The sequence below is a fragment of the Arvicanthis niloticus genome, chromosome 21 (genome assembly GCF_011762505.2).
Source record: "Arvicanthis niloticus isolate mArvNil1 chromosome 21, mArvNil1.pat.X, whole genome shotgun sequence".
Lineage (NCBI taxonomy): Eukaryota > Metazoa > Chordata > Mammalia > Rodentia > Muridae > Arvicanthis > Arvicanthis niloticus.
In genome coordinates this window covers 16,395,603-16,417,877 of record NC_047678.1, presented here as the reverse complement: position 1 = coordinate 16,417,877, position 22,275 = coordinate 16,395,603, and the positions used below count along the sequence as shown (strand labels likewise).

General features: G+C 35.4%; 1 protein-coding gene across 1 annotated transcript in view; it reads right to left on the bottom strand.

The window, feature by feature from the left end:
• The window catches only part of Atr (ATR checkpoint kinase), an 86,116-nt gene that overhangs the window by 30,144 nt on the left and 33,697 nt on the right, over window positions 1-22,275 (bottom strand). The window contains exons 21-29 of the mRNA XM_034483747.2: window positions 21,108-21,233; window positions 16,899-17,105; window positions 15,657-15,770; window positions 13,078-13,193; window positions 10,955-11,075; window positions 9,449-9,586; window positions 8,429-8,621; window positions 6,208-6,386; window positions 768-932 (exon numbers count right to left, since the gene is read on the bottom strand). Coding sequence (XP_034339638.1) covers window positions 768-932; window positions 6,208-6,386; window positions 8,429-8,621; window positions 9,449-9,586; window positions 10,955-11,075; window positions 13,078-13,193; window positions 15,657-15,770; window positions 16,899-17,105; window positions 21,108-21,233 — 1,359 coding nt within the window. The remainder of the gene's footprint in view (window positions 1-767; window positions 933-6,207; window positions 6,387-8,428; window positions 8,622-9,448; window positions 9,587-10,954; window positions 11,076-13,077; window positions 13,194-15,656; window positions 15,771-16,898; window positions 17,106-21,107; window positions 21,234-22,275) is intronic.

Here is a 22,275-nt window from a genome sequence, read left to right as displayed (position 1 = left end):
TAGGCTCATGTCCAAAAAGATTCTACATTCTGTCAAGATGATAATTAACATAAGCATCATGTGTTTAATTAAATTGAACATCATGAGAAGACAGTTTGTTTGAGGCTAGACTGACCTACATGACACTATGAGCATCCTGCTCTAAATAAATAAATAAATAAGAAAAAAAGAAAATGAAGAAATAAATTATAGAATTACTAAATGTACTTATCATAAATATACTCTAAATAATTTAGGAGAGTTCTTTTGTCTGTATGTTTGTATTATTGTGTGTGGGGATACATGTGTATGTGTAGAGACCAGAGGTCAGTCTTGGGTACTGTTCCTCAAGAGCTGCATTATGCACCAACACTCCCTACCCATTTAAGATCAGTTCCTCATGCCCTGCAGCTCTTCAAGTCTGCTAGGCTGCTTAGCTAGGGAGGCCCAAAACCCAGCCTGTTTCAACCTCCCCAGTACTGGTATAACAAGTGCATGGCACCACACCTGATATTTTTATGGGGGTTCTGGAAACTGAACTCAGGTCTTCATGCATGTCAACCACTTTATTGACTGAGCTATCTACATAGCCCTCATTAAGGAATTTCTTAAGTCACAGAAATTTGGCATTGAAAAGAATTTCCAAAACAATAAAGCACAAGTCTCAAATTTGAATGGTCTGGAAATTAAAGTTTAAACATTTTCCAGATACATGACACTGAGCAATATGGTTTTGAAACCAAGCCTGCCACCATTCTTACTTAGCAGCTTTTAAATGGTCATCTTACCTGGTCTGGTTCTAGCTGAATAGCCCTATCATAACAGGCAGTGGCATCCCTCAGCAAGCCAATACTTTCATGTTCAAGAATCTGTTCCTTCAGGGATGGCTCTGCTTTTCGAATTGCACTTACTCCAGCCACTCCATCTGGCTCATGCATAGCAGCATACAATTTCTTTGTTCATCCATTAAAAAAAAAAAAAGGCAAAACAAAGGGAGAGACACAATAAAAAATAAAGCTAAAACCATATGGAAACAGCATTTGAAAAATTTTTACTGAAAATAAAACTTAAGTATTTGTTTTGTGGCAGAATCACAGTAAAATTAAAATTTTCAGGTATCCTGTTACCTTGACACTTTGATTCTACTTAAATACAAATTGACATTAGTAACTATTACTGATCCTGAAGACTGCAGAGGACCTCATATCTTGAAATTTTCGTTGAGTACAAATGAAATAGTTTAAAATTCAAGTAACTCATAATTTGGGAATGGGGTATACACCTTAAGTCCAGCATTTGTAAGGTAGAAGCAAGGGTGTTGAGGAATAATAGGCTACATATTGAGTTCAAGACCAGCCTAGGCCACATGAGACCCTGTCAAAAGCAAGCAAGCAAACAAAAAAACCTCTATATTTAACAAATTGGGAAAAAAAAAACCCACTCACAAATGACCACCAAAACCAAAACACCACCCTGGCTTAAAGAAGATATTTAGGCTTAAAGACAAAAATCTGGAAAGCAGCTAACTTTATTAAAGACATTCTTTAGAGGCACAGAAAATATACTAGAAATAAACAGAATAAATGGAAGCTAAAGACAGATGCTGGAGTTTCGACCTGTGTGCACACTGAGGTCGAAACTCCAGCATGCATGGTGTCACCTCTGAGGCAAAGAAGTGTAATGTCAAGAAACAACTGAACTGACCACAGCTGTTTCTCTGTCCTGGTGGACATAAAGTTGTAGCTTACTGTGATTATCATACACACTTCCAACATGGCAGATGCTGAACTTTTGTTGTTCATCTCAACAAAAATTGTTATCTACTCAAGGTTTGAGCAAAAAAACTGAACAGCTTAAAATAGCAAGAGAATTTGCTTATTATATTGAGAATCGCTGTAAGAGGTAAGTATGGAACCAGGCAGAAGTGGTAGGATATGTGGATAAATTTGTTAGAGAACTAAGAAAAAGTAGTCAAAAATAAGTCCACCTCTACAGCTGGACCATGTTGGAGAGATGTCTGACCTTGATGGTCACACTTTCTGCAACCAACTGTGAATGAACAAATGATGCCACACTGGAATTCGTATAACTGAGCAAGCATGAGTACTGGGAATTGCTAGAGATCTTGTTGCTCTGATCTTGGAGCTCACTTATTTGTATCTGAAATGTACCACAGGTTGATAAACACCACTTATTACTTTTAAGATATTTGATTTGTGTCAAGGTTTATTATGTGGGAAAGTAAAAACTAGGAATAAAGCAAACCTAATAAATAAATGCCAGAAACAAGAAGCCATCTTGAGTGTCATGCCAAATACCATTGGATTCATGTTAGTTCTAAAATTTACAGTGGTAGTCATTATAATTAGGAAGAAGTTTAATGACACGTGAAGTGGATTTGGCATAATTCTAACACCTCTTGGGATGTTTTAACAATACATAGGGAGCTCATGAATTTCGAGAATGCTGCTCTGCTGAGCGTTGAGGTGGTAGATACTGCAGATAAAATTACCCGTGGCTTAAGGTCAGTATTTCTATTTTGGTCAAGCTTCAAAAATGGCATATATAGCTTGATCATGCTAGCCCTTTTTGTCCTGGGAATACTTTTATTCCTGCCCATTGTGTTAAAGCTTTTCTTCAACAATATCAACATGTTGGCAGCCAAGTACATGGCTTAAACCTGAAAATGGACCCCTCCAGACAGAGTTATTAAAATTAACAGGCTGGTAAGCCAAGGACGGGTAAGATTCTGCATAGAGCCTCATCAACCCAAGACAGAAATGCATTGCTTTTGATAATGCATATTCCATGACAGGTAAGGAAGGCATTCTTGTCAGAACAACCTAAGATAGGCTCAGTCTTGTTAATGAAATAAAAAAGGGGGAGAGGAGGACAGCCTTTGGGGCTGCTTGGCAAGAAGCTGACATGGGCCAAGGACAAGGAAACAGGTTGCTTGGGAGAAATATGACATTGGCTAAGGACAAGGAAGTAGGCTTTTTCTTTGACTATTTATGTTTACTGTATTGCTTGTTCCTTGACTATTTGCATTTACTGTATTGCTAGACCCTCAACCTAGAACAGACCTTAAGACAGGACCTTCAGACAGGAATCTGACATTAGGCTAGAACAAAGAAGTAATTTCAGACAGGAATTTAAATCTTAGCCTAGAACAAAGAAGTAATCTCAAGCAGGAACCTAAATATTAGGCTAAAACAAAGAAGTAATTTCAGACAGGAATCTAAATTTTAGGCTAGAACAAGGAAGTAGGCTTCAGACATGAAAATGACCTTGGGCTAGGACAGGGAAGTGGGCGCAGATACTTTGGCCATCCTGATAAGCACTTAGAAACAGTGATCACGGGAGTGTTCAAGTAATTGGGTTTAATGCCTTGCTTTTTCTTTGACTATTTATGTTTACTGTATTGCTTGTTCCTTGACTATCTGCATTTACTGTATTGCTAGACACTCAACCTAGAACTGACCTTAACACATGCATGTAATCAAAATGGTATAAAAGCATAAAGGAGGAGGGGGTACAGGATAGGAGGTTCTAGGAAGGGGAAATGGGGAAAGGGGATGACATTTGTATTGTAAATAAATAAACTATTCAATAAAAAATAAATAAAAGTAGAAAGGAGAAATGGTCCTTATCATGGCCTGGAGATGTGGAGACTGTGAAATCACACATATGCATTTACACTATAAAAGATGAGTAAGCCATATTGACTGAAGTTAGTGCATATTACTGAATGCTTAGTTTAATAAATGTTCTTATATTAAATGCTTTTAACACATACACACAATCAATAAAGTATGGGAGAAATGTTTAGAAGTAATGATGCTCCTAGTATTGATTATGATTACAGATTTTGGGTATAGTTTCTACAAACATCATGTTGCATATATACAACTTTTTGTGCACCAGCTATGATTCAATAAAGTGATTTTTGGGGGGTAGGAAGTAGGCACTGGTAAGAGAAATCAGTGAGAAGAGAATTCTGGGAAGAAAATATTCCTGAAGCCATGGAAGAAAGGCAAATGTCTTCTATATTAAAAGATAAGACAACAACAAAGCACTTCTGTCTACATGTTTTGAGACAGGGTTGTATAGAGCCCAAGCTAAAGAAAATATAGACAGACCTTGGTAACATGGAGACCACTGATCTTTTTGGCAAGAATAGTGCCAAAACAAATGGGTTTGGTGTCATACTGCTATAATCTCAGACTTTGGGAGGTAGAGGCAAGGGGATCAGCAATTCAAGGTCATTCCTGGCCAGTTTATGAATTAAGAGGCTAGTCTGAGCAGGGTTTTTTGCATGATATCCTGTCTTAAAAACCCAAACAAACTAACTAACAAGTTAAATAAAACAAAGAAGTCTTTGTTCTTTGTTTATTTGGTTTGGCTTTTGGAGACAGGATTTTTCTGTCTATCACAACTGTGGTTGTCCTGGAAATCTATTTGTAGACTAAGCTGGCCTTGAACTTACAGAGGTCCATCTGCCTCTGCCTCCCAACTGTTAGGAATTAAAAGGTGTGTACTACCATGCTGGGTGAGAAGTTTTGTTAGAACAGACAGAGTGAATAGGAGTCAAAGGTGGTAATACAGGGATAAAGTTCTTTTTAAAGCTGCCTATTAGAAACAAGAAAGGAGACATGTTAGAGAGTGTAAGATCAAGGGAGCTATTGAAGAATCAAGATTTAATTCAAAATTATTTAAAAATTAAGTAGAACACATCTATATGCTCTATATAATCTGGATCACTAAGAGAAATTAATGATACTAGAGAAGAAAGGACGTTTTGAAGGAGTAAAACTCTAAAAACCAAGAACATGGTGTAAAGTTAGATTCTGACAAGAAGAAGCCTTCTTCAAAAATAAGAGATAAAAAGAGAATTTGCTGCAGATTTGGCTTCTACTTTCATAATGAAGGATGAGGCAAGACCATTAGTTAAGATTGAGGTAGAAATGATAAAATGAAGAGAAGGTATAAAATACTCATCTTGAAGAGAGGGAAAGTGGTTGTATTAGAGAATAGAGAAGAACTCAAGACACTGTTAAAGAGATGTATAATGCTATAAATGTTTAAGATCAAGAACTTAAAACTGAAGAACCAGCTATTAAAATTCTGCAAATTCTTTCTGGCAACTTCCAGCTGTTTACATACACACACACACACACACACACACACACACACACACACACACACACACCCTGTGGGAAGGCAGATGGGTGAGTCACACAAAGTTGGAATTTTTCAATCTAAAGAAAAACAGATAACAAAACATGCTTGTGAACTCACTTTAACAATGAACTAAAGATACAAAACAGGTAAGAAGGAACAGACAGGAAAGGGCTAAAATTTACTCATAAGTTAAAACTCTTCTAGGTGGTTTTTTTGCTTCAGCCTCCTGAATATTGAGATTATAGGTGTGAACCATCATGCCATGCCTGGTGTTATTTGTGTTCTGTGTGGATTTGTGGTGCTGGAATCAACTACAGGTAAGACTTTGCATATAGCAGTCAAGTGTTTATCCCTAAGCTGCACACTCAGCCTGGTTTCCAGTTCTTCTGCCACATTTTACTTTCAGAGTGGCAAAGTCTACCAATTTGAATCATATTGCTTCCTCTGTCTTAGCCTCATATATTATATTATATATATTATATGAGCTAATATATTAGCCTCTTTTGTTTCTCACATAGAATCATATTATTTTATAAACCTGTTTCATTAGCATTCTTATATCTCCCTATTCAATCACCCCAAGCTGAGGTGAATGCCTCTCACAAGGACAACAGTAATGCCTGGAATTATGGCCCTTTATACTCTTCCTCCACAACTGCTACAGACATTTGGCAAAATATCATCATACTGGTCCAAAATATACCTTCTAATGTTCTCTATGACATAGCGCGTTCCTTTATCATCTCTAAATGTCATTTTAAAACTGTAATTTTACTGTTTGTATACATGATGCTCTTTCCCAACTCCATGGAGATGCCTCTAATAACTACCGTTACTTTGGACATCATGGCTATGAAGTTACTCATTTCCCTACTGTCATTTTAAGGACAAGTGTCCCTTATTCAGGACAAATGCACCAACACACTTAGGTATCTTACTAAATTCATTTTGGTCTCTTCCCACTGTCAATAAGGATCTAAAGTATTATACGTATTTAGTACCACCAATGTTACTATTTTTATTAAATTAACTGTATTAATTTCAAACCTGTAGAAATCCAAGATGCTTTTGAATATTTTGCTTCTTCTCTGTAATAAATGACTCAAAATGCATTACAGCTCGTGTGTATGCTTTGGAACGAAAGGAAGCTACAGCCAGAGTATCCTGAGGTATGAGGTCTAGAAAACGAGTTACACTCTGATAGTCTTCAAAATTCACATTTGATACTGGATTAAAATAATAATAAAAAAAGAGTAGTTAAAGACTGATAAGATAAACATTTAAATGATGACATATCTAAGTTTATTTTTTTTTATTAAATAATACAAACATATTAGTAGCTGGTATTTTGGTCTTTATGAAGAATAAGATGTCTGCTCAGAGGATCTTGCTTCAATCCTCCCATTATTAGTAACTTAACTGCGAACACTATTGAATCATTGAACTCATTAAACAGAAATTGTGATGTTTGTTTTGCCTCCCTTACAAGTTATTGCAAGGAATAAATGCAAAATTATAATTAAATGTTAAAAAAGATATGAAGATGAGATAATAGAAATACATTTTGTTTTTACTGATGACTACAAAATACTGATAAGATGCAATTATTTAGTAAGGAACGTGCAGAATTATGGAATAGGATTTCTTTATAGTTTAAAGTTTAGAAGCTTTTTGTTTTGCCTCCCCCAGTGCAGAAGATTGAGTTCTGGCCTTTCTTCATGCTAGGCAAAGTTCTATGAGCTAATTTTATTCCTTGCCTCCAAGTGTTAGTCTTAAAAGACAGAATTTTTATTGCAGTGTTTGACATAATAGCCAAGTTAGTAAGCTTGCTTCTAACAGTAAGATTTTTTAAAAACAGAACCAGGCTATTACGAACAAATGGTTAACTGCTACTTAATCATACTCCATAGGAAACATTTTTGCAAACAGGTAATCATTTGCAAATACAGAAAAATTTGTAAAATAATAACCTATTGTGTTTATCAGGCATATGGACAAAAGGAGGGAGTGGCTCATAAGCTGACAATTTTGTAAGTGAAAGTCTCTTTAGGAATATCAGATTGTCAATTTTAAAGAGTAGTCCCAAAACCTAGAAAGAAAAATGTGATAACCATGAGAATGGCTGAGGGATAAACAGCACCAATAGGGTTATAACCTTTGTGTACTGCAAGAACAATTCAAAAGTGGTTCAAAACCATAAAGAGTATTCATTACTGTATGATCAATATAATTCTTGTGAACAAATGATTACAGTGCAGGGGCTAATTGGAAGGATAACTCTAATGAGACTCATTTAACTCTAAAAGGTTCTGTGATCTTATTAGTGAAACTGTAATACCATAAAAACAAAATTACAGAACAGTAGCTCTAATACTGTTGTCACACAACCATGTGCTCAGGTGCCAGCAGATTCTGCTGGGTAACAGCCTAGGGTACTGGAACCCAGGGAAATAAACAATGAAATAAAGATCTCCTTTAACACTTAGAATGTAAAACTGTGCAAATGACACACACAAACACTGAGGCACAAGGAGCAAATGAGTTAACAGTGAGGAGTGGCACAACTTTAGTATCACTCTATCATCTACTTTAGAGCTCACACTGACACTCATACATGTCATCTCATTAAACACAAAAATCGGATGGACAGACCCCATCTTATATAAAGAAAAATTAAGTATGTATCTTGTCCATGGGTTTAAGAGTAAGAACTTAAAACTGCAGTTTCCTGGATTTTGTTTTTATTTTTACATTACTGGAGATAAAAACTCTGGTATTTATGTCTCCAACATCCTAGATAAGCATTCTACCTCTGAGCTCCACTCTAACCCTAGAGTGAGGTCATATACATTAATTGTCTTTTCTCAGTGAAAAGTGTGTATTACCAATTTAAAAATGCACATGGGCTGGAGGTGTTGCTTCAGTAGTAGAATGCTTGTGTACCATGTATAAGGTCTTGTGTTCCATTCTCAGTAGTGCAAAAACAAACAAGTGCATAAAACTAGACTTAAAACTAATGCTTAGCTGGTGTGATAGAGCACACAATAATCTTAAGCACTTTGGAGATAGACAAAACAGATTTCTGAGTTTGAGACCGGCCTGGTCTATATATGGAAAGCTAGGCCAGCTATGGCTACATATTGAGACAGTGTCTTAAAAACAAACAAACAAAAAAGAAAATAATTAATGCTTAAATTTAGACTCAACTCAAAGACAAGCTGACTGGTGGGTAGTACAAGAAAATATTCACACATTTAGTTGACCTTACCTCCTTTTGGTTTGGTTTGTGCAAGTTTCTCAGCATTTAATGCCTGAAATTTGTGCCTTGCCCATTGGGTGAGATGGTCAAGCATAGAGAAGACAGTCTGTGTACTCAGCTGGCACAGATCAGATGCACTATCTTGGGTGCTGATGGCATGCTGATCATCATGCTTAAGTACTGCCATAATTTCTGTATAAACCTAAATAAGTCAGTTATCGTTAACAACGTATCTATATTGTATCATTTTATTAATATGAAATACTAAACGTTCTAGCAATAATTAAGAGAAATACCAGATTAACAATAACCTTTCTTATTATTTACAGCTACATCAATAAGAAAAACTGATAAGAATAACTAAAAAGGTCTAGAGAGATGATGGTTCAGCAGTTAAAAGTGCTTGCTGGTCATTCAGAGAATGGGAGTTCAGGAGACATACATGAGACAAAACTGCCTATAACTCCAGCTCCAGGGGCTCTGAAACTCTTTTCTGGTCTCCCTAGGCACCTGCAAATATATGTGACGCCCACTCACACATAAATAAAAAGTTTTAAGAAGAGTAATTATAATTAATTTCAGAGTAAATAAATAATTGAACTGATAATGACTTTATACTTTTTTGTATTAAACATTTTTTAAAGCTAAAAGACAGAGCTCATGTACTACAGGTTGGACTTAAATTGGCTGTGTAGCTGAAGGTGACTCCTAGCTCCCGATGCTCCTGCCACTCTGCCTTTCAAGTGCTAGAATTTACTATTTGTGTATGTATGGGAAAGCAAGTGTGGGTGTTCCATGGTGTGCATGTGAAGGTCAGGGGGCAACTCTTAGGGCTTGGGTCTCTCTTTCTAATGGGTAATCAGAATATTGAACTCAGGTTACCAATCTTGTGTGGCAAGCATTTTGTTCACTGAGCCATCTTGTTAGCCCCTATTCTGTAGCTTCTAATACTAGTAAGTTAGAGAAACTAAGTTTCACATATTCAGAACTCAAGTCACATGTCTGGAAACTAAGTAAGTTAACTCTCACCTCTTGCTGATCTTCTTGATTACAACCCAACAAGACATATACTAGGATATGTGGAAGAAGATAGATGGTGACTTTAAAATCATGTTTCATCATTATGCTACAGCATGTGAAGATTTTACTGGCAAGATTATCCCGAACCTATAAACTCAAATGGTTTAAGAAAGATTAGTACTTTTACATTTTATTCTATTGATTGAATGTTAAAATGTATCACGTGAGATAATTCATGAATGAATAAGTATTCTTCATGAAGAGAAAGATGTACACTAAACAAGGGGAACTTCACGCCATCCTTCTAACTGATCCCAAATGCCAGAAGTCCTGAGATCCTAGTGGCAATGTAGAGCTAGCTGTCAGCTACATTAGCATACATGGCTACTCCTGTTTTACAGCTCTTTTTATGTCTCATGTTTTATTATAGATTAACTTCCCTGAGTATATCTTATTAAGTATAGTGTGCTAATTCCTTAAGCCAAGTAACAAAAATGTATGCTGAGTTAGCACAGTAAGTATGTAGCTGGTACCTTTAAGTAGTATGTAATGACAAACTGTAGGATAAAGATAAAAGAAATAGAAAACTAACGGGCATTAAAAAGTTCAAAACATGAACACTTTAAATCTATTCAAGTTTCAGCTTTCAATTTAAAATGAAATGTCAACAGTATGATCTAATCTTCAACGTACTATGATTATTGAACTGTTAGAAAATGTTTTAAAGGATTTTTGAATATTAAATTTTTACTTAAAACAAAAAAAGACAGTTTACTTGAAACAATCTCAAATAAAATTAGCAAATATTAAATTTTGGCAAAAATAAAATATTTGGAGCTAGTAATAGCCAAATTAATAATATTCAACATTTCACACATATTTTTGTGTTTTCTGCTTTAAAATTGCCATTTGATACTTGTTATTTTGAAATACTAACTAACATGTAAATTTAAAGCAAAAGTTGTAAATTTTAATTATCCCTTAAGCATTTTCTTAGAATGCACAGCACATTTTTGTTAGTTAGACCCACAGAAATGTTCTATTAAAGAAACTTTACAAATATACCTGTATTTTCCTAGGAAATTTCATTTAAAAATATCTTTATTTTAGATACAAGTATAGGTGATATATCTTCTTCCAAAAGTATTGGTAAATGGTAAGACATCTTGTTTACATTAAAATATGTAAGCATAAAAATAAAAATACTACCTTTTAATTTTTTTTGGCCCATAAATTCTCTTAAATAGTATTATTTTGCAATGTAAAATGTAGATATAATGGACGCTTTGCAGTAAATTAATTCTATAATTTATCTGAAAAAAGAATTGGCTTTTTACCTAGGAACTGTAACTACTAAATTTTTTAATTAAACAGTTAAAAATTGTTATTATTGGTAAACATTTTCTATCATATCAATATATTATTTTCATAATATGTGCTATACATTCAGGTATATGCTCCAGATCCTTCCGGAATTTCTGTTCAGTTAATAAATTCTGAACTAGGTTCTCTTACCTTTGTTATAAGATAACCTGCCCAAGATGATGACCATTCTGCAAAGTTATTACCTAGTTTACTTAAGTAAATTGGCTTCATTACTCCAGACCAATCTGTTGACTTCTGGGAACTCTTATATCTGTAATTTTGAAAATTTATATATTGAAAATATGTGTTTAGAAATATTGTAAAGAAAGCATACGAAGTTATATGCACCTCTTTACTGAGAACAGGTACTCTGAAATACAAGACGATGGTGAAAGACAGTACTTTTCTACTATCTGTCTTAAGGGTGGAGCAGGTCATGACATATTCCTTGGTGCACCTTAGAATCTGAGTATGTCTCACCCTCAGATTCTCCCAACCTCCAGTCAAAGCCGAGCTGCTCCCTTATATATTATCCTCCATTATTTCTCCTTTTGGACATCCACTAAACTCATTGATTATCACACTAGTTGACAAACTCAGTACACTGCTATATTCTTTCTGCCTTAAGTTTTATAATCATGACTGACTTCAATGTTTGGCTAGACCATTTAATCAAATGCTAAGCTTCTGAAAAATTTTCCCCTTCACTAATGCTAAGGGCTCCTCAAATTATCTGTACCATGTCTACTGCAACTTTTGCCCAGTGATCTCATCTCCTGTATTTCTGATTTCACATAGGATAAAAATAAACCATCATGCTTTTGTTAAAATCTAACCTGTAAACACACAGATGTAGCTTTCCTACTAAAATGAGAGACATTCTCCCATTAGTGCAATATGACTTTCCTTTGTGTCCTCAGCATTAGATTTTTGTTAAACATGTTCAAACAGCTCTGATCTCATAACTACAGAGCTGTAGAATTTTCTGAAAGGCATAGATTCTAACTGATATTTATAATAGTTGCTCTATACTCAAGGTCTCCAACAACAACAACAAAGATGAAAAATACATTTTACTACATTCCATGTTTTAGGAAACAAGAAACCCCCGAATCTCAAATATAACACTAAAACAGGAGTAAAACTTTTGTGTGAAAACATTTTTATGTGACTAAAACACTTAAGTGAATTTAATTTAAAAAATTAGTAAGTATGAACTACAAGTCAGGTTCTGCCTAGTCACATTCTCAAGTTTTCTGCACAAATTATTTCTGTGGCAATTTTGAACTTCATTAGATTTAACTGGTTCTAAAAATTAAATCTTCCAAATACAGGTATCATTTATAGCTGCAATCTAGGTTTAGAGACTACATATAAAAAGTACAGTAGTACCCCATCTGGGAAGTTCCTTTAATCTCTCTGTTACAAATGTGTCATACCACGGGCTAGTGTAAAGGCTCAGTAGGTAAAGAAAGGTACTTGATGCCAAGTTAGATGACTTGAGTTGGATTCCTGGATCCAACATAGTTGGAAGGAAAAAGTCAACTCCCACAAGTTGTCTTCTGACTTCCATGTGTGCCATGGCATGTGCTCACACACACACACACACACACACACACACACACACACACACACAATGTAAAACAGTAAAGTAACATCTACAAATTCTCATTACTGTCCTAAGGTCACTCTTGTACACAACTACTTAAAACTTGGCACAACTATTTAAAAAGTGGCAGAAATGTGGGCTTCTACTTTTTGTGTGTGCTGTGAATGTGTGCTCTAGTGCAAATGTGTGTATATACATGTGGAGGCCAGTGGAAAATCTTGGGTGCTTTCTCAGATGCAGAACATCTTGTCTGTCCGTTTGCCCTTCCTTCCTTCCTTCCTTCCCTTCCTTCCTTCCTTCCTTCCTTCCTTCCTTCCTTCTCTTCCTTCTCTTCCTCCCTCCTCCTCCTCTTCTTCTTCCTCCTCCTTCATCTTCTTCTTCTTCTTCTTTTTTTTTTTTTTTTTAAATTGAGACAAGGTCTACCTACAGTTTGCCAAGTTCCAGTTGGCCAACCTGTGGGTTTCAGGTACATGTGAGAGGTCTGGCTTTTTATATGGGTTCAGGAATTTGAACTCCCATCTTCATGCTTACCAGCAGGCACTTCATTAACAGAGAACCCCAAACTCAAAAATACTTTTGATGTTAAAAACTCTATGAAAGTAATATTAAATTTACAAAATTAGAAAAAAAAGTGACAATAATTTAAATGAATAGAAAGACCTACCTAGTATTGAGATGAGGTTCTAATATTTCCCGGACATGCTCAGGGAATCTCTTCCACAACTGGTAACCTGGGCCATTGCTCTGTATCTCTCTACAGTCATAAATAGAAAGCAATTCCTACAAAAACATAGTTACAATTGTAGGTCCACAGTGAAACATAAATAAAAACTTTTAAGATTCCAAACTTCTTTAGGACATGTATGTCAATGATCCAAATTATTCAGGTACTGTACTTGGGGTCATGAAGCTATGGTAACACTTGATTATGAAACTAGTTCATGTAAAATAGTCTCTAAAATATAAAATTAAGAATTATTTTGAAGTTGGGTGGTGGTGGTGCAACATCTTTAATGTCAGCACCTGGGAGGCAGAGGTAGGTAGATCTCTGAGCTGGAAGCCAGTCTGGTCTATAAAGAGTTCTAGGATAGTTATACAGAGAAATCCTTCTCAACTCCCACCCCCCTCACCCCCCCCCCAAAAAAAAAGGAAAAGAAAAAAAAAAGAACTATTTTGAGAAAAAAAGAACTTTCTATATTCACAAAATCACAGTCCTTAAATGTTTCTTTTGGTGCTAAGGACTGATCATACATACATACACTAAGTATGCACTCTGTAACTGAGATACACATCCAGTCCCAGGCCCTGAGAATCTGATTTCTTTGGAGTTATAATAAAAGTAGCTAGAAGTTCAAAAGAGTACATAAACTTAAGGCATTTTAACTTCTAGATATAAAATACTGAGCTTAAAATCCCCTCAAAATGATAGCTAGATGTGGTAGTACACACCTGAAACCCCCACATTAGGGGCAGTGAGACATGATCTCCACAAGTTCGTGGCTTGAGACCATGGACTACACAGGAATTCCAAGACAGCCTGGTCTACATCATGAGGTACTGTCTTGAAACAAATAATTAAAAGGCCCAAACCACTAACTTATTACTCAAGCTCAGAGACTGAATGATTCTATTATCATCCCTGTAAAGAACAAAAACAAACAAACAAACAAAAAACAAAAACAAAACAAACACAAAAAACCAAACCACCAAACACAGTTGGGCACTGCAGTCCATGCCTATAATCCTAGCACTCAGGAAGCTACAATAGGATTTAGAATTTGAGGTAAAAATGACATGACATACATAATTAGAGCCTGTCTGAAAAAGTTGAGAGGGAGAGAAAGGGAGAGAGGGAGAAAGGGGGAAGGATTTGGGGAGGAGGAAAAGAGAAGAGAAGAGAAAAGAAGAAAAGAGAGAGATAGATTTAATGTTTTTAAGACATAAACTCCTTGTCACTAATATCTGTAAAAGAACTTTTATTCTCCTGATTCAACTGTCATCTCTGAGGCTTAATGCCTCAGTCTGCTAACCTAGGCCTGGAAGCTTCTAGCTTCAATACAATCTTATCTAGGCCTAGAATATTTTCAGCCTCTTACTGCTGAAAATACAGACTTACTGCTGAGTAAGCTCACCCTTTCTAGTTCTTTCTGAACTCTGGCTGGCTGGTCAATTCAGCTGTTCTGACTCAAACTCCTCTACCAGCTGGCTGATTCAATCTGGCTTCTCTCAGCTTCTGGCCGAATTGCTCTGCTTGGCCTCATACTAACTCTAGCAATTTGTTCTAATCTTCTGGCTCCTTCCCATCCTCTGGCTTACCCTGTCTTCACCTGTGTCTGAATTGCTTTCTCCCTCCCTCTGTAACCTGTCTCTGTACCACTGCCCCAGTAAAACTGCCTCCTTCCTTTCTATAGAACCCCAGAACCCACATGGTGGAAAAAGATACTGATTCCCTCAAGTTGATCTTTGACCTCCAGATGTGCACACACATGAGCGTGCACACACAGAAAGACCTATAAAAATGTGAAAAAAAAATAAGGCCTTTTCTAGTAGCAAGATGTATTAGGTCAGTGATTCTCCTTCGATTTCAGGTCACTTACCCACACAGTTAAAAAACATCAACATGGGGCTGGGTGTGGTGATGCACAACTTTAATCCCACCACTTGAGAGGCAGAGATAGGCAGATCTCTATGAATTTGAGGCTAGCCTAGTCTACATAGTGAGTTACCAGTCAGCCAGGACTCTTTAATGAGTTCCGTATCTCAAACAAACAACAATAAACCAATAATATAATATAATATAATATAAACCAATAATCTTATAGTTACAGATCTTGTTTCAAATTTCAGAGAAAACAGAAATTAGAAGACCTCCCAAATTTCCATTCCTAGGATCTACGTTAGCCTGGCAATACCAGTTACCTGTGCTCATATGATCTGCTCTTTATTGTTACTACAATTAATTCATTATTTTATGTGTATAAGTGCCTTGTCTGTATGTATATCTGTACACCACATGCATGTATTTATGGAAGCCAGAAAAAGGCACTGGATATTTTGTCATATTTTATTCTTATTCATTCAAGAAAATATACTGTGTTCTCTAAAATATTTATTTTGAATCTGTATCACTTAGATGATAAAGGTAGTAGTTAAGTATTTTACAAGTATGGAATTTATAACCTTACCTTACTATCATTTAATATTGTAAAGTCAGTAATGGCTATGACATGTGAGCATGCTTACCTGAATAGCATAAGCAGCTGAATCTTGTGCTCGGCTGTTATCGGCATATGCAAGATAAGCTCTTGTTAGCTCCATCAGCAATCCATAGGCAAAGCTTAAATCTTCTACTCCAGTCTTAACATAAGCAAAAAAACCAAAAAAACAAACAAAACAAAACAAAAACAAGAACTGACATATAAATTTTCTTCAGATGTTATTGTGCTGCCCACAGTGAGTTAGAAATAGAAAAGGAGAGTTAAGCTCAAATTAAGCTGCTTATCACGGCTAAAATATAATCCGAAGCTAAAAAGTCAAAGGCTATATCTTCTTAACATGTTTTGAACCTGTATCAAAATCATTCAACTTTTGAATAGTTAGGTCAGCTTGTGTTTTAACAGACAGAAAGCACACTATAGGGCCACCAAGATGGCTTGGTGGGTCAAAGTGCTTGCTGTGTACAACTGGTGACCTAAGTTCAAGCCTCTGAACCCATCTAAAGGTGGAAGTAAACTAACTTCTTAAAGTTGTTCTCTGACCTCCACTTGTGCACAGTAGCACCGACACACACATACTCAGATTCACCAGGTACACATCAAACTTTTCATTTTTGATTAGTGATATATCTTAGTGGAAGCGCACTTGCCTAGTAGCAAGGCCCTGAATTCAATCCCTAGCACTGAAACAACAAACAAACCCACACATACACACAAGCAAGCAAGCAAAAAGCATAAATTGATTGTTAACATGGATTACTAGAATATCCTAAGAAACTAGTTTTCTATGGCAACACTAGCAATTATGTTTAAGTGTTAATCTTTAGATAATTAGGCCTTAACTATTATTATAATTAGATTACTATGCTTTGTTTGCAAAAACAGAACACATTAGATTGGGCTCAAAGTATTGCTTTTGGCTAAAGAGTTGCATGACAGTATTTAATTAGCAATAAAAGCTATTTAAAGTGTCTGATTGTATAAATTGAATCTATAAAACTCAATTCAGGAAGATTGCTCAGCAGTTAAGAGTATTGGGTGCTCTTGCTGAGGACCTGGGTTCAGTATCCAGTACCCACATGAGAGCTCACAACTGTCTTCAAGTCTAGTTCCAGGGGATCCATTGCCCTCTTCTGGCCTCTGGGGACACCAGGCAGGCACATGGCACGTAGACATATATTCAGGTGAAACCCTCATACACAAGAAAAACAAAACACAACAGAAAAAATAACTTAGAGAAATAATATCACCCAAAATTACCATTACTTACCACAAATGTAAAATCTTTTCCTTGAGTTTCTGTTGTTGAGAAATCTAATCGTCCTGGGTCTATTGCCCCCAATTCTCCTAAACATTCCCCACAGAGTAATCGAGCTTGAGAGTTTGCATCTTGGCAGCCTTTCAAAATTACCGTCACAAGCTTCGAGATCACGGGCTCCACTGTTTCACTATCAGTTGCATATTTTATCAGTTTTTCCTTAAATAAAAGTAGAAAGTTTATATAGAACTCTTACAGCATGTTTTTCTTACCTAGAGAGCTTAAAAATATTAACACATCCAAAATTAAATTCCTGTATCTTCAATCTTTTCAATTAGTTTTTGATGACTTTATATACCTCACAGTATGCTTTGCAAGAGTAGTATGTGTAACTGTTAAGATATCTCTCTTGCTCAAGAATTATTTTTTAAGATAGTATAACTTAGTGCTCATTTCTGTTACACCTATACCTAGCTTGTCTGCTTTAAATGATATATAATGATACACACATATTTTTACTTCTAGTTATTGCTCATGTATAAAGGGCTAAGTTTATTTATTGGAATATGTAACATTCATAGAGATTCTCTCCTTGCCTAAGTATTATTTCATCTTAGATTTACAATTAAATCAACTAAATGTATAAACAGTAGTTATCTTTTTTTTTTTTTAAAACAAAGTCTATTCTTGTCATCTAGACTGAATAAAACCTATCCTCAAATGTCTTAGGAATGGCTAATTTGTAAAAATGGTCTTTCTTACGTTCTTGTGTATTTAAAGCTGTGTTCTTAACCATGACACTCTAAAACACAGCTGGAGCGTGGTTTTTTGTTGTTGTTGTTGTTGTTTTTTGGAGACAGTCTCTAGGTCTCTATATCAATTTAGTTACCTTGCCCTTGCCAATGAATTTTAAAGGTGTGGGGTATCAGAGAGATGGCTAAGAGTACCTGCTTACAGAAGACCTGGGTTCAGTTCCTAGTCCTCACATGGTAGCTTACAACCACCTGTAACCCCAGTTCCAGTTCTGACCTATGCAGGCACCAGGTATGTATCCATATAAAAAAAAAGTGCGTGTATTATATATAATGTATATATATTATATAAAACATATATATACTTAAATAAGCCTATGTATAAATAAGTATAAAAAAATTAAACAAATTTTCTTTTTTTTTTTTTTGGTCTGGAAGCTCTGATTTTTCTATATTACTAAACTCTATGACTTATCTGAGTTGACTACTTGGTATTTTCTTTGTATAAAATGGATTATTTCAGTATTTATAATAGATAATTTATTATATTAATTAGCTTCAAATATTAATTCTGTTATATTACTTTGGTATCTTCATAAGATACTAATTATTTTTAATGTTTTATCAAAGACAATTAAAGTTTTTAGTCAAATATATCCTAATAATCCATAATTTGTTCATTGTTTTCAATTGACTTCCTGAGTTCAGTCATCTGTGGTTCATATCTTCTTGGTTATATCCTTTAATCTCACTTATTTAACTTCATTTTTCTAAAGTTCATTCATTTGTGTATGTGTGTGTCTGCAGTATGAGTGTACGTACATATGTAGTGCCAGAAGAGGGCACTGGATATTCTTTTCCATCACTTTCTACCTATTTCTTTGAGGCAAGGTCTTCTTGTACCTGGGGCTCAAATTTTCTAGGCTAAGCTTAAAACCAACAAACCCCAACAATTCTTTCTCCTCCAAGTCAGAGCTGGCATTATAGGCATACTTAGAACTCGCATCTTGCTATGTTGGTGTTGGGATCTGAACTCTGGTCTTCACAACTGACAGTAAGCACTATTAACTAGTTAGCCATCTGTCCAGCACTCTCTGATTAAAATTAAATTCTCATTCATTTTTTTCCAAACTTGCAATTATTTGAAATTCTTAATTTAGGTTATAATGCTAAATCTAGTTTTCTTTTACTTTTTTGGTGTTTAAGAAAGAATTGTCACAAACTTGAGAAGACTTTTTCTTTTCTTTCTTTCTTTCTTTCTTTTTTTTTTTTTTTTTTTTTTTTTTTGGTTTTTTGAGACAGGGTTTCTCTGTATAGTCTTGGCTGTCCTGGAACTCACTCTGTAGACCAGGCTGGCCTCGAACTCAGAAATCCGCCTTCCTCTGCCTCCCAAGTGCTGGGATTAAAGGCATGCGCCACCACTGCCCGGTGAGAGAAGACTTTTTCTTTGAGACAGTTTTCACACTGCACCTCAGGCTGGTCTTAAGCATCTTTCCTGCCTCAGCCAGCCTTTCAAGTACTGGGATTCCATGCTTGGATTTCGTTTTCACTTTCTTTATTTTGTAGTCTTACTAAATACCCTTGGCTGGCCTGGAACTTTCTACATAGACTAGGCTTGAACTCACAGGGATCCACCTGTTTTTCCTCAGTGCTGGGATTAAAGGCATGCAGAACCACACCTATATGTAATTTTTTAAATTTATATTGTGAATCCTCCATATAGGTTCTAACAGTAAACACTTTGTAATGGCTTTAAGACTTTCATAAATAAATAAATAAATAAATAAATAAACAAATAAATGCCTATGCCAGCATAGTAAAGTTATCTGTTTAAAAGTAAAGCAATATTTTATTTTTTGTTTTTTGCATCAGAGGTAGGATTTGATAAATTTATTTCTACAAGACCTTTAAGTCTTCCCCTTGTCTTTTTTTCTTTTTGTTTATAGCAAGGTCTCTAAAGCACGCTTGCTCCTCTTTCCTATTCTTGTACTTCATCCAGAGACAATGATCTTAGCATCTAAATACTTTCCAGTATCTTTTATGCAGAAAGTACTTGAATGGCATCTCCAGTATTGTTATACTGGGAGCGAAGATTCTTCAGATTCTCAAGATCCTGTCTTCTAATGATAAGGTGTGGATTATGCTTAGATTTTATGTGCTTTCCATGTTGCTACTTTTTGTTTGTAGGGTTTCTCTGTGTAGTCTTGGCTATCCTGGAACTCACTCTGTAGACCAGGCTAGCTTCTGCCTCTCGAGAGCTGGAATTAAAGGTGTACACTACCACCACCCAACTTCTGTTGTTGGAGAGATTGAGAGCTGATTCAGGAATTCATCTTTATTTCAGGACAATCTAGAAGTCTCTAGCATTTTATTTCCAATGAATTTGTCTCTGCTTTGAAATAATTGGTAAATGTGACTTTTAAATAGAGTTCTGAATTCCCATCAAAATTAATTTGTGCTTCTTACAGTTTTCTTATCTTACTGGAATTTGCCCAAAAAGATTCCTTTACTAAGAGTAGAACAACTGGACAGATAGAAGAAAGGAACAGAGGGAGGATGGAAGCAGGGAAAAAGGAAAGAAAGAGGGAGAAATGTCATCATGGTGGTATAAACCTGAAATTCTATCTCTCAGGAAGCTGTGGCAAAAAAATCAGTTCAAAGCCATTTTTGGCTTTACTCAAAGTTTGAGGCTAGTTTGGGCTACTCAAAACCAAATAAACAAAAACTAATAAAATTAGCATAGTCCAATTATAAAAAAATAAAATTACTAAAATTTTACATGACAGATATCAATGGGATAGTTAAGCTAGAAGAATCACATAAATTACTGATATACTAACATCCAAATCCCTACTTGTAATGAAGTCATCATGGCTGGGGAGTTAAGACTGCTTACTGTGCCAGCATGAGGACCTGAGTTCAAACATCTAATGCTTACTTTAAAAAGTGGAAAATGGTTGTACGTGGCTGAAAACCCAGAGTTGATAGAGTAAGACATCTGCACACATGAGGATGTACTGTACACATATTTATGCCACATAATAAAAATAATTTTTAAAAATTCAAAGAAGATGCAGGAAGACACCTGCACACATGAGAATGTACCACATACTTATGACACATAAATAAAAAAGAATTCTTAAAAATTCGAAGAAGCACAACTATGAAATCAGGACCCCTCAAGACAACAGAAAATTCTGCAATTTTTTGAGACTGAAATTGAAGGGCATTTATATCACAGATTGCTCATTTTTCAGTCAGATCTGATAATCTAGGTAAAATAAAAATGTATAAGCATAAAGACTAAAAGCAAAAATGCCAATACTTCATCTTTTCTTTAAACTCCCAATAGGTAGGTGTGTGTGTGTGTATCTATCTATCTATCTATCTATCTATCTATCTATCTATCTAATCTATAAATCTAAATATATATAATATATATACTTAGAATTATATCACTTTAGCATACCTGATTGTTGTACAAGGTTTCCTTCAAGCTGGTAAGAGCATGAATACGAACATCTACATTTTCGTGTTGAATTGCCTTCATAGATAGCTGGAGAGTGGTTTGAAGATCAGTACTTTCAGAGGTTTCCTATACAAAGAACAGAGAAACATTCTTTATTAACTATCCTAACAACATCTGAAAGTCCTATAGTCTCTATATAACCAGTTACTATTAAAATCGCTAAAGTATAACCCAGCCAAAATGTTTTCACCCCTTTCTTTGCAAAGTCTATGTCATCCGTATAATTTTTTTTAAGAAAAATCATTTTTATTCTAAAATCTTTAGAACTAAAGGTTCTCTTTCAACTGAATAAAAACTTACTTATCTAAAATAAATGCTTCCTGATAGTAAATAAATAGGTACAAGCTTTCCCAAATTGATGGATGCTATATAATGACCCTGAGATAGATCTGCAAACTCTGCAGATGATTCTACTTAGTCCTTTCACTCCTCAAATTCTGTTCTGAAATTCTATGAAACCACAGTATTTTCAAAATTTTAGAAAGTTTGTAAGATTTCAAGATGATCAAGAATCATTTAGACTAGACACAATGCTATCATAGTGATACTATGATTTACAGCATGGATTAAGTGGAATTGTCCCCCACTTTCATGCTTAAGCATGTAGACAGGGTGGCTTCTCTCTAATGCTGATGTGTCTCTCACCTAAATAGGATGTGGTAGCAGTGCAGGACAGTATTTGGAATGGTAGGCAGGCAGATGAGACATTCAAGACCAGCCCCAGCTACACAGTGTTATTTGTTGGCAGCCTCAGCAATAAGAGACAGTCATAAAACAAAGCAAAACTAAAAACCAAAACAAACAAAAAATTTAAATAACAAAACTTCGTTCCCAAAGTCACTGATTTGCAGTACTATTATCTAATCGCTATGGTTATCTTACTCTTCTTCTTCTTTTTTTTTTTTTTTAAAGACAGGGTTTTCTATGTTGTCTTGGCTGGAACTCACTAAGAAAATGCTGGCCTCAAACATATGGAGATCCTCCTGGCTCTGCTTTTAGAATGCTGGGTTTATATGCATGAGCCGACACACCCAGCTTTGATGGAAAAAGGATCTTTTTTAGTGTACTGGAATCAGGTACAATTTTGTATTCAAGATCTTCCATACCA